General features: G+C 22.1%; 1 protein-coding gene across 5 annotated transcripts in view; it reads right to left on the bottom strand.

The window, feature by feature from the left end:
- LOC117175725 (PAN2-PAN3 deadenylation complex catalytic subunit PAN2) overlaps window positions 1-12,440 on the bottom strand; it is a 145,912-nt gene that overhangs the window by 67,741 nt on the left and 65,731 nt on the right. For 3 of the 5 annotated variants that reach the window (XM_033365506.1, XM_033365508.1, XM_033365507.1), the window contains exon 12: window positions 11,388-11,634. In XM_033365506.1, coding sequence (XP_033221397.1) covers window positions 11,388-11,634 — 247 coding nt within the window. The remainder of the gene's footprint in view (window positions 1-11,387; window positions 11,635-12,440) is intronic. The other 2 variants (XM_033365509.1, XM_033365510.1) reach the window with 1 other exon arrangement.

The following is a 12,440-nucleotide window of genomic DNA, read 5'->3' as shown; positions in this document are numbered from 1 at the left end:
TGAAATGTTTCAAAATCTTTTGAAATCTTCTCAAATTTATTTCAACCTTTTGAAATCGTTTAAAATCTTTGAAATCACTTTTTAAAATCGTTTAAAATCTTTAAAATCACTTTTTGAAATCGTTTAAAATCTTTGAAATCCCTTTTTGAAATCGTTTAAAATCTTTGAAATCTTTGATATTCTTGTTTCCTTTGAAACCTTTATGAAATTTTCATGAATTTTCATGAAATCTTTAAAATCTTTGTAAAATCTTTTGTATGAATTTGAAATTATCAAAATATTTGAAATCACTGTGGAAACTTTTGAAACTTTTTAAGATTTTTGGCAAAATCTTTAAAATACTTAAAATCGTGGAAATCTTTGTGAAATGTTTCAAAATCTTTTCAAATCTTCTCCAATTTATATAAACCTTTTGAAATTGTTTAAAAACCTTTGAAATTCGGTATAATCGCTTTTTGAATTCATATAAATTCCTAAAATCTTTTAAAATCCCTATGAATTCTTTGCAATATTTTTTTAATCTTCCTAAAATCTTCTGTCATCATTTAAGATCATTAAAATATTTGAAATCTTTGTGAAATATTTTGAAGTCGTTTAAAATCTTTAAAATGTTTTGTTATATTTGACATCTTATAAAAATCTCTTTATTTATTCTGTAATGAACAAAAGATAAACTATATCTTGATAAACAAAAAATTTGTTAGCAAGATTTATTCTAAACGAGATGTTTATTTCATAACTAACTAAGAGATTTAAATTACTTTTCACATTTTCAATAAGATGACTGTTTTAAAAGCAGGAACCAAATTCAAATTCAAGGTTCTTGCGAAAAATTTAAAGATATTTTTAGGTTTTCAAGGTCGCTGGACACCCTATTTATAAGAAAATCCTAAAACTATGTAAAGTATAATAAAGTGATTAAATTACAGGTGTGGCTTAGAAATAAAGTATACTGGGAAATGCAAAATATTGCGGGTACATACGATCCATAGGAAACTCCTCCTTGACTACGAGATGCATTTTTATTAAGGTAATGCAAGATGCCATTCCAAGCAGATCAGTTATTAAAGCAGGTTGACCGCAAAAAGTAATTTTCAAAATTTTCTGACTCATTTTTTATTAGCAGATAATTAATATTAATATTAATATTTTACAACAAAATAATTGAATTTACGAGTCAAAAAGAAGAATTAAAAGTCACTTTTTTGGTCGAAAATTCAAATGTTTCGTTGAAAATTAATTTTTTTGTATAGAAAATTCGTCCTTTCGAAATTAAAAATTCATATTTTATGGTAGAAAATGCATCCAACCAAGAAAGATAAATTTAAGGAAAAAAATTAATTTTCAATCAATTTTCAAATAAAAAATAGGAGTTCTTAACAAAATAGTTGTATTTTTATCCCGGAAATATAATTTATTAATAAAAAAGGTAATTTTAAACCAAATGGTCGAATTTTCAAACAAAAAAGGTTCATCTTGAAAAAAACAGGTAAATTTTTAACTAAATAGTAGAAACGCCAAGCGTAAAAAAAGAATTTTTTTAAAAAGACAGTTGAATTTTCAACCCAGAACTTTTATACCAAACAATATTAAAATTCAACCCAAAAGAACGAATTTTCTTTTCATAAAGATGAATTTTCAACAAAACAGTTCCATTTTTCGACGAAAAAAATTTGAAATCTTAAAATCTTTCTTCAAGACCCCAAAATATTTAAAATCCATTAAAATATTATTTTTAAAAACTGTAAAATTAAAAATTAAATCGATTGGAATACCTTAAAATTATTGAAACCCATAAAAAATCTCTTGAAATATTTTTAAATACCCTACAAAATTCCTTAGAATTAAAAAAACTATCCTACAATATTTTAAATAATTAAAAATCCCTTTAAACATTTTAAACCTCTCGAGAATTCATTGAAATCTTTAAAAAAACACCCTCATATTATTTGAAATCCCTTCAATTTATTTAAACCCTTAAAAATTTTTTTCGAATATTTCAAAATATCCTAAAATATTTCAAGAGAATTTAAGAAAATTCAGAAATGGTTACACACATGAATTAATTATTTGTTGTTAATTTATTAAATGAAAAGTGATTATAATTCCTTTATTTTTGAAAAGTGAAAAAAATTCTTTTGCAAGCCTAGGACTCACTGCAAATATAAAAAATATTTTAAACAGTGTGCAATTTTTTAAATAAAATAGTGTCAAATTAGTGTCATCAAATTTTTTAAAAATTCAAAAATAAATTATTAAATTATTAGTTCAAAATTAAACTATTTTGTTGAAAATTCAACAATTTTCCTAAAAAGTCATACTTTTAGTTTTGAAAATTCAACTGCTTTGTTGAAAAGTCGTCTTTTTGGCTTCACAATTCAACAGTTTGATCAAGATTTATTTTCAGTATTGATTAACAATTTTTTAAATCGAAATTCCATCTATTTTGTTGAAAAAATATTTATTTGGTTTTTTTTAAAGTATCTGTTTTTGTTTAAAAATAACTTTCTTTTTTGAAAATTTATATTTCGGGGTTAAGAATTAAACAGTTATGCGAAAAAAATTAACATTTTCGTCTCGAGAATTAAACAATTTGGTAGAAAATTTAAATATTTGGTTGAAAAATGCTGTTTTTTTTTTAAATTCGCCTTTGTAAAATCCATCTGTATTTTAATTTTAAATTAAAATCTTTTTTGTTGAAATATCAACTATTAAATTTTTCTTTGAAAATTCATCCTTTTAGGTTGAAAATTAAACTCCATAATTAAAAGTTGAACTACTTTTTCAATGTATATATATATTTTTTTTTTGGTTAAAGATTTATAATTTCAGTTGCAACTTTGTTTTTTTCTTGTTTAAATATTATTTTTTTAACTAATAACTAATCAGTTTCGGTTCGAAATTAATTTTTTGTTCGAAATTCATCTATTTTGCAGAAAAATCGTGTTTTCGGCTAAAAAATTCAACCAAATTTCACAATTTGGTTTAAACTTGATATATTTTGTAAAAAGTTCTTCTTTTCTGGTAGAACATCAATTTTTTTTGTAATGTAACATATTTAAAATTGATCTTCTATAGTTGAGTATTTAATTACTTGGCTGAAAATTCATTTTTACTAGTTGAATTCACCTTTTTTATTTTAAATTAAAATATTTTTTTGTTAAAATGTCCACCATCACATTTTCTATTGAAAATTTGTATTTTTAGTTGACAAATTCAACCGCTTGATTAAAAGTTGAACTTCTTTCTTAAAAGTTCATTTTTTATCGGTTGAAGATTCACAATTTTAGTGAAAAATTAGTTTTTGTTGTTAAAATTTTGAAAATTCAACAATTTAGTATAAAATTAGTTTGTTTTTTTAAATTGAAAATTAATTCTTAATACAAATTTAACTACTAGATTTTTTGTTAAAAATTGGTTTTTTTAGTTTAAAAATTAAATATTTAGTAAAAAAGTTGTAGAAATGAAAAAAATATAAACCAAAAATTAATCAAATTAATTTTGGATTAAATTAAATCCATTGTTCAAATTATTTAATAGTACAAAATTTATACTATTTGTTGAAAAAAAAAATCTTCTCTGGAAGAAAATTAAACTTCTTGGTTGAAAATTCATATTTTTTGATGAAAATATACCTATTTGGTAGAAAATGTAACTTTTTGGTTGAAAAATGTTGGTTTTTGTTGAAAATTCACCTTTGAAAATCCATCTGTTTTTTATTTGAAATTAAAATCAGTTTTTGTTGAAATATCAATTAATAAACTATTCGTTGGAAATTAATCTTTTTCGGTTGAAAATTAAACTCCTTAATTAAAAGTTGAACTACTCTCTTAACATTTCTTTTTTGTTGTTGTTGAAAATTTATAATTTTAGTCGAAACTTAGTTATTTTCTTGTTTAAATATTATTTTTTTACCCAAAAATTGACCTATTTTGTTGGAGATTCAAATGATTTGTTGTAAAATAACTTTTTGGTTGAAGATTCATTTCTCGGTTTGAAAGTTAAACTGTTTTATAGAAAAATCGTCTTTATGACTTGAAAATTTCACAATTTAGTGCAAAATTAAACTGTTTTGTATAAAAATGAATTCTTTATTGAAAATAAATTCTACTCAATAAAAATAACACCTTATTTCTCGATAAAAATGTATGTTTTCAGCTCATAAATTCAACTATTCAGTTCAAAATTTTTAAAAACAAAAAAGATATAAACTTAAAAATATAGATTTCGCAAAAAATGCAATGCATTGTTAAAAGTTAATCTGTTTGAGTCAAGGTTTTAAGTATTTTCTTGAAAACTCTTATTTTTTAGTTATATTGAACTATTTTTTATTTAAAATTAAAATCTTTTGTGATTTAAACATCGAATGTTATATTTTTTGTTGAAAATTAGTATTCCTGGTTGAAAAAGATACTGTTTTGTTCAGAATTCGAATTTTTGTTTTAAAAATTTCACTACTTGGTTGAAAGTTGAAATACATTATTAAGAACTAATGCTTTTGGTTAAAGATACACCATTTATTTTTTGAAAATTTCATTTGAAATGTTTAGAAACAAAAATATGTAAAATAAAATTAAACTAATAAAATTTGGACTTTGAATTAGCAAACAATTTTGTTAAAAATTGTATGAATAAACATTTTTCTTTTTTGGCCAAAAATCCTTTTTGTTGAATATTAAATTTTTTGGTTTGTAAATTCATCCCTTTCTGTCAAAGTTTTACTTTCTTTGGCTAAAAATTAAACTGCCTGGTTAAAAACTAATTTTTATTCAACAATTTGTTTGGGAATTTAACTACCTGGTCGAAAATTTATATATTTTCATGCAATTTCTTACTTTTTGGTAAGTTTTTCTATTTAAAACTATATTTTTTAATTCAACTGTTCTGTAAAAAGTTAATATTTTTGATTCGAAAACTTAACAACTTGGTAGAAAATTTAAATATTTGGTTTAAACTTGCTGTATTTTGTTAAAAATTAATCTATTTTTGCTCACATTTTTTTATTAATTCAACTGTTCTGTTTAAGATACACTATTCATTGCTTTGAAAATTTGCCTTTTTTTGGTTTTAACTGAAATTGTAACTTTTTTTTTTTTTGAAAATAGATCTTTTTACTGAAAAATTCAACTATTTCGTTGAGAAAAAAATTGTGACAGATAATAAAAGTGCTTCTTACAGAAATTTATTAAATTTTCTTAAAAATCCCTAAATTTGCCCTGACTAAGAAAATTCTCCAACTTTTCCCTGAATTCCTGATTTATTCCTGACCTGCAGCTACCCTGAAAAGTTTAAGTTTTGAGATATATTTTCCTTTAGAAAAAAGTGAAAAATATTATATTGATAAAATATTTAAAAGATCGATAAAAATATATGTTAATCAGATTTCTGGAACTCCTTCAAGAATGAAAAAAAAAGTAAAAATAAAATCTTTTGACATAAGAATGAACTGTTTACGACTTTCTTGACGTGATGTAAATAACAGATGTAACTCTAAAAATAAGGCGAGCGAGAATAAGCTTCCTAAAAGCATCTACTGTAAACGTGCGAGCGCTGAGTCTAAATTTCCTTTAAAAAAATTAAGTGTATACTAATAAAAATACAATTAACGAGAAAATTTACAGATATATCCTACGACTACTAAAAAAGCGAGTAAATAATTTAGTAAGCGCAGTAGAAAATTATGAATAATTCAGTCATCACAGTAACTATTTATATTAAAAAAGGTGTCCTTTGAATTATAAAATTCAATCTCTCAAAACTTAATTTATAATTTCGAAATTCTTATTTAAATAAGAATATGTACATTTACAAATCTAACACAAAACAATAAAATTTTACATTTTAATTTTTTAGAATTTTAAATTTAAAATAAAAATTAAAAAGTCTCGAAATAAAAAATATTAAAAATTGGACGTATCATTGAAAAGTAGAGATTATGAAAAATAAACAATTTATATTTCGAGTTCTTCGAGCAGAAAAAAAAACCAATTTAACATTGGAAATTGTTCGCATTTATACATTTTAAATCTAAAACTAATCAATTTCTAACACTTTTAATTTAATTATTTAACCTATTAAGATTTTCAGTTGGAAACTGTACAATTTTGAAGAATTTAAATTACAAACGAACCGGTTTTTCTTGCAAAATATTTTTAAATTAACTTTTTTCTGAAAATTCGATTTATCAAGTGGCAAATTTGAAAACTTTGATAGAAAATTTAACTATCCAGTTAAAAATGTATGCATTTAGTTAAAAATTAGTTTTTTTATTTAAAATCTATTTTTTTAACTGAAAATTTAACAATTATAAAAATTTATCTTATTTTTAGCAAAAATTTCAACTAGTTGTTCGAAAATGCACGTGTTTTGTTGAAAATTCGCCTTTTTCGGTAGAAAATTAATCTTCTTGGTAAAAAATTCATTTTTCTACAGGAGAAATTCAACTATTTGATTATAAATTCATGTGTTATGTTAAAAATTCTTCTTCTTGGCTTGAATATTCAACGATTTAATTGATTTTTTTTAACAATAAATTTTTGTGGGTGGAAAATGCAATTATTTTGTTAAACAGTTATCTTAAATAATATATTTCTAGTTAGAAAATTCGTGTTTTTGGCTACCACATTCCACAATTTGGTAGAAAACTGAACTATTTTGTTGTAAATTTATGTATTTTGTGAAAATTCGTTTCTTTTTTTTAAAAAATAGTTTTTTAAACTCTAAATGTAACTATTATACTTTTGATTGAAAATTTATCTTCTTTATTAGAAATTTCAACTAGTTGCTTAAAAATTCAACTATTTTGTTGAAATTTCGTCTTTTTCGGCAGAAAATTCATGTATTTAAAAATTAAAGGTATTAACATATTTAAAAATTTGATTTTTCTAGTTAAAAATTAATTTTTTAAACTGAAAATTGTACTGTTTCGCTGAAAATGCAACTGATTGGCTATGAATTAACTTTTTTTCGTTGAAAATTCATATTTTCAGGTTACAAATTTAACAATTTTATAGAATATTCATCTATTTGGCTTAAAACTTCAACAATTTAGTATCAAATTAGTTTTTTATTGAAAATCAATTCTCAATAAAAATGTAACCACTTATTTTTTTTAGTTTAAAAATTACCTACTTAGTAAAAAAAGTTGTAGAGGTGAAAGAATATAAGCTAAAAATTAATAAGATTAAAATTAAAGAGACTCGAAATAAAACATGTTAAAAATTAGACTGATAATTAAAAAGTAGAGGCCATGAAAATTAAATAATTTGTATTTTAAATTCTTCAAGCAGAAAAAAATCCAATTTAAAATTGGAAATTGTTCGCATTTATAATTTTTTATTGCAAAATATTTCTAATTTTTCAATCTAAAAATGGTATCAAATTGTTTGGTTTATATACATTATGCTTTTTGGTTAAAAATGCAACTTTCTGGACAAAAATGAACTTTTTTGTTGAAAATTCAATTTTTTGGATCGCAAATTAAAAAATTTGGTAAAAAATTGAACTGTCTGGTTGAACATGTATGCATTTTGTAGAAAATAAGTTTTTTTTTTGTTCAAAATGAATTTTTTAAACTGGAAATGTAATGATTGAAGATTCGTCTTTTTGGCTTGAATATTCAAGAATTTTGTTAAAAATTCGGTTTTTCTAACTAAAAATTAATTTTTGAACCAAAATTGAACTGTTTCGCTAAAAATTCAACTTATTCGCTATGAATGAACTTTTTTGTTGAAAATTCATAATTTCTGGTTGAGAGTTTAACAATTGAAAATTAATTCTCAATAAAAATTCAACTATTAATTTTTTGTAAAAATGAATTTTTTTAGTTTAAAAATTACCTACTTAATGAACAAGTTGTAGAGGTGAAAAAATAGAAACTAAAAATTAACCTACTTAAATTTGGAGTAACATTACATACATAATAAGAAAAAACATTTTGGTTGGAAATTCATCATTTTGGTTTAAAATTCAACTGTTTTGTTGAAAATTCATACGTTTAGATTGAAAATTCCACTTTTTGCATGATTTTTTTTTCCTTATTGAGTGACAAATCTTCCTTGGTGAAAAATTCGTCTTTTTAGTTTGAAAATTCAACTATTTGAGTAGAAATTGCATAAAAATGTAACTGTTTGGTTAAAAATTAATTTTCTGTTGGAAATTCATCTATTTTGTAGCAAAATCGTTTTTTCGGATAAAAACAATAAAAATTCAACAGTTTGATCAAAAATTTAACGATTTCGTCTAAACTCGATATATTTTGTTCAAAATTCTTCTTTTCTAGAAAATTATCAAACTTTTTAATGTAACTAATTTAAAATTAATCTGTTTACGTTCAGTATTCAATTATTAAGTTAAAAATTCATTTTTACTAATTGAATTCCACCTTTTTTTATTTTAAATTAAAATCTTTTTTGTTAGAATGTCAACCATAACATTTTTCATTGAATTGATCTTTTCAGGCAAAAAATTGAACTCCTTGGTTAAAAGTTAAACTCTTTTCTTAAAAGTTTTTTTTTGTTGAAAATTAATTTTTTAACTAGAAATCTAACTATTTTGTTGAAAATTGACATTCTTGGGTTTAAAATTCATCTGTTTTGTAAAAAATTCGTCTTTTTGCCTTGAGCATTCAACTACTAGGTATAAAATTAAGCTGTTTTGTAGAAAGTTCGATTTTTATTTAATAATTAAGTCTCTTCAATGAAAAATTTATTACTCTATTATAAAAATTAATATTTTACTACTACATTGATCTTTTTTAGTTAAAAAAATCAACTATTTCATTTAAATTGTTTACAAACGAAAAAAATATCTTCTAGAAATTAAACAAATAAAATTTCGACTTGAATTTAGTAAACAATTGTGTGAAAAATTGTATCAATAAACATTTTTATTTCTTAAGAAAAAATGTTTTTTTGTTGAACATTCAGCTTTTTTGTTTAGAAATTCATTCCTTTCTATCAAAAGTTTTACGTTCTTTGGTTAAAAATGCAACTTCTGGTTAAAAATTAATCCGGTTTTCTTGAAAATTATTTATTTGATGATAATTCAACTGTTATGCAGAAAATTAACATTTTTAACTCGAAAATTGAACTATTTAGAGTTTTTTAAGCAGACAAAAAATTCCAATTTGAAATTGGTAATTGATAGGAATTAGACATTTTTAATTTAAAACTGATCAATTTTTAACACTTTTAATTTAATTATTTAACATATTAAGATCACTTATTGGAAATTGTACAATTTTAAAGAATGTCAATTTCAAAGAGCCGGATTTTATTGCAAAATATTTTTAATGTTTTAATTTTAAAAATATTAAGAAATTAATTGGTTTATATCTCAAAATTATTTCTGGTTAAAAATGCAACTTTCTGGATAGATATCAAGTTTTTTGTTGAAAAAAACTTGATGTACTTTGTTAAAAATTAATCTGTTTCTCTTGAAAATTATTATTTTTTTAAATTCAATTATTTTGTAGAAAATTAATATTTTTGACTAAAAAATTTAACAATTTGGTAGAAAATTTAACTATTTGGTTTAAACTTGCTGTGTTTTGTTAAAAATAATTCTGTTGAATTTTTATTTTTTATTTAACTGCTCTGTAGAAAATTTATTTTTTTTTTTGCTCGAAAATTTAACAATTTGTCAATGAAATTAAAAAAATGGAACACTAAACCTAAAAAAATTTCCACTTGAGGTAATAAAAACTGAGCTGCGAATGAAAGCACTCAAATTGGAACTGTTAAATTTTGAATGTTTAAATTTGAAATTTAAAAGTTTTCAATTACAAAATTTTGTATTCAAATACTTAATCCACGCTATTATTTTCAATGCTCTAAATTAAAATAATAATCAATGAACTTTAAATTTGTTTCAAAATTATATAATTTTAAGGAATTTTAAGCTAGAAACATTAAATATTGAAATTTGAAAAATTTTAAATGGACACTTCTTAAATTAGAAAATCAATGATTTTCTTTTTAAATAGTTTAAACAACCTTGAAAAGCTTCACAATTTTATTTCAAAATCTTGAGAAATCTAGAAGTTATTTTAAATTGGTTTTAAATTTTTAATTATTTTAGAAATTTTTTCAGAACTTCTAAATATCTGTCAAAATTAATTGAATTTTTTCTACAATTTTCATAAAATCCGGCAAATTTTAGAAAATTTCTTTACAACTTTGGATGTATAAATAACAATTGAACATTTATTATTTGTAGGCGAAATTTGAATAATTTTAATCCATATGTAAACAAAAAAAAATTAGATTCTTTTCAAGAATTGTGAAAGTCTTCAAAAGAATAAAAATGTTTTCATAAGATTCCTTGGAAAATTAAAAATAATTTTTCATTTTGAAAATTTTGTTAAAGAAAATATTTAAAAAGTTTTTCAAAGATTTAAACAGAATTTTCGAAAAAGATTCTACAAGATTTTAAATAAACTTTCTAAAATTTGCACGACAATTTTTAATCTTTTTAAAATTCCTAAATATCTTTTAAAATTACTAAAATTTTGTCTACAAATGTTCATTTGTAAATTATACATCAGAATTAAAAAAATTCACTCACAAATTTGGAGTTTTTCAAATACAACAATTAAAATTGTTACGTACAAAGTTTAAATGCTCTTCGAAATTTTAACAATTCTAGGCTTTCTATGTCAAAAAATTTAGTTAAAGATTCTTTACTTTTAAATATTTGGTTTCAATTTACTTGTCTTAAATAAAATGTCAAATATCATTAAATATTTAATAATTAATATTTTTTAAAAAATTAAAAATCTCAAATTGAATGGGTTAAAATTGAATATTTTAGACTGAAACAATATTTTAAATTTAATAAAATCCTTTAATGAAGAATATATTATTATGAAGTTATTTTTAAGTTTAAAATAGTTTGAGTTTGAGTTTTAACGTTAAAATTTGAAAATTCTTAAATTTTAAACTGATTCAAAATCGTTTTGTCAAATCGTTTTTGTTGACTTTTTATTACTTAAAGTACAGATAAATTAAAAAAAATTTATTATATTATTAAACAAAAATGTTTTTTATCCAAAATTTTCAACATCAAAGGCATAATTGCAAAACAAAACAACTGAACTAATTATTTAAAAACTGTTAAAATCGAACGTGTCCAGCGGACACCCTCTGCATTTTGTTAAAAATTAATCTTTTTTAGTTAAAAAATGCAACAATTTAGTTAAAATTTTTTAGAAACGAAAACAAAAAGTATAAACTGTGATGACTGAATTAATATTTTCTTGTCATTTTTCCGATATATCTCTACAATTTCTACATCAGAAGAAAAAAAGCATAAATTATTAGGAAGTAGGATGAAAAATAAACACAAAAAAGTGCCCAATGCAAAGGTTACACATGAATTGTGTTTACCTTTCGATGTGATCCACATATATTTACCATCCTCCTCTTGGCTCCGTCTTTTTTTCCGGTCTTCCTCATTGTTCCTGTAGCGAGAACCAAGATCTTGCAGGATACTGGGAAAGTCTTGTTCGTCGTAAACAAAAGCAGGATGCTTGGGACCCATTTTTAGACGAGCGGCTTCCTCCTCTTCTTGCTGACGTTTTCGCGTTTCCAGAATTTCATAGTGCATTTGGTGTAACATGAATCTATTCCAACTCTGTAATATTAGAAGATTAAATTTCTATCGAAAAATATAAATTTTCGAGAACAAATTCAACCGTTACATTTTCAGTTTGAAAAATTCAATTTAAATAAGAAAAACATAGTTTTCAGCTACAAAAAAAAAAATCAATTTTAAACCAATAATATGAATTTTTTACCAAAATAGACGAATTTTAAACAAATTATATCACCTTTCAACCAAATACTTGAATTTTTAAAGGAGTTTTTAACCGAAAAGAGAAATTAGTCGAAAAGAAGCATTGTTAGTCTCCCACAAGTTCGAATTTTCAATAAAATGCAAGAATTTTAAACCAAATATTAAAATTTACAACTTAAGAAGATAAATTTTGAACAAAAAATTTACAAGTTAGATTTTTAGTTAAAACAATTAATTTTCAACTAGAAAACATAATTTTCACCTATATTATTAAATTTGGAAAAAAGGGTTGTCAACTAAAATGATGTATAATCAACGAAATAATTGAATTTTTAATATAGAAAATATGATTTTTGATATTTCAACCAAAAAATATTTTTATTTTATACCAAAAAGAGTTGAATCCACCAAAAAATTAATTTTCCACGAAACTGATTCATTTTTACCCAACAAAAATTAAATTTTAAACTACGAAAATTATTTTTTTTTTGACAAAAAAAGAGATTTTTCAACATGAGCCTTCAAGCAAAAAAAATACAAATTTTAAAAATTCAGTTTAACTTTTACCCAAATAGTTGAATTTTTACTTAAAAAAGATTACTTTTTAATAAAATATTTTAACTTTAACCAAAGAGATAAATTTC

This window comes from Belonocnema kinseyi, chromosome 6, assembly GCF_010883055.1.
Source record: "Belonocnema kinseyi isolate 2016_QV_RU_SX_M_011 chromosome 6, B_treatae_v1, whole genome shotgun sequence".
Lineage (NCBI taxonomy): Eukaryota > Metazoa > Arthropoda > Insecta > Hymenoptera > Cynipidae > Belonocnema > Belonocnema kinseyi.
This window is presented reverse-complemented; position numbering and strand designations above follow the sequence as displayed.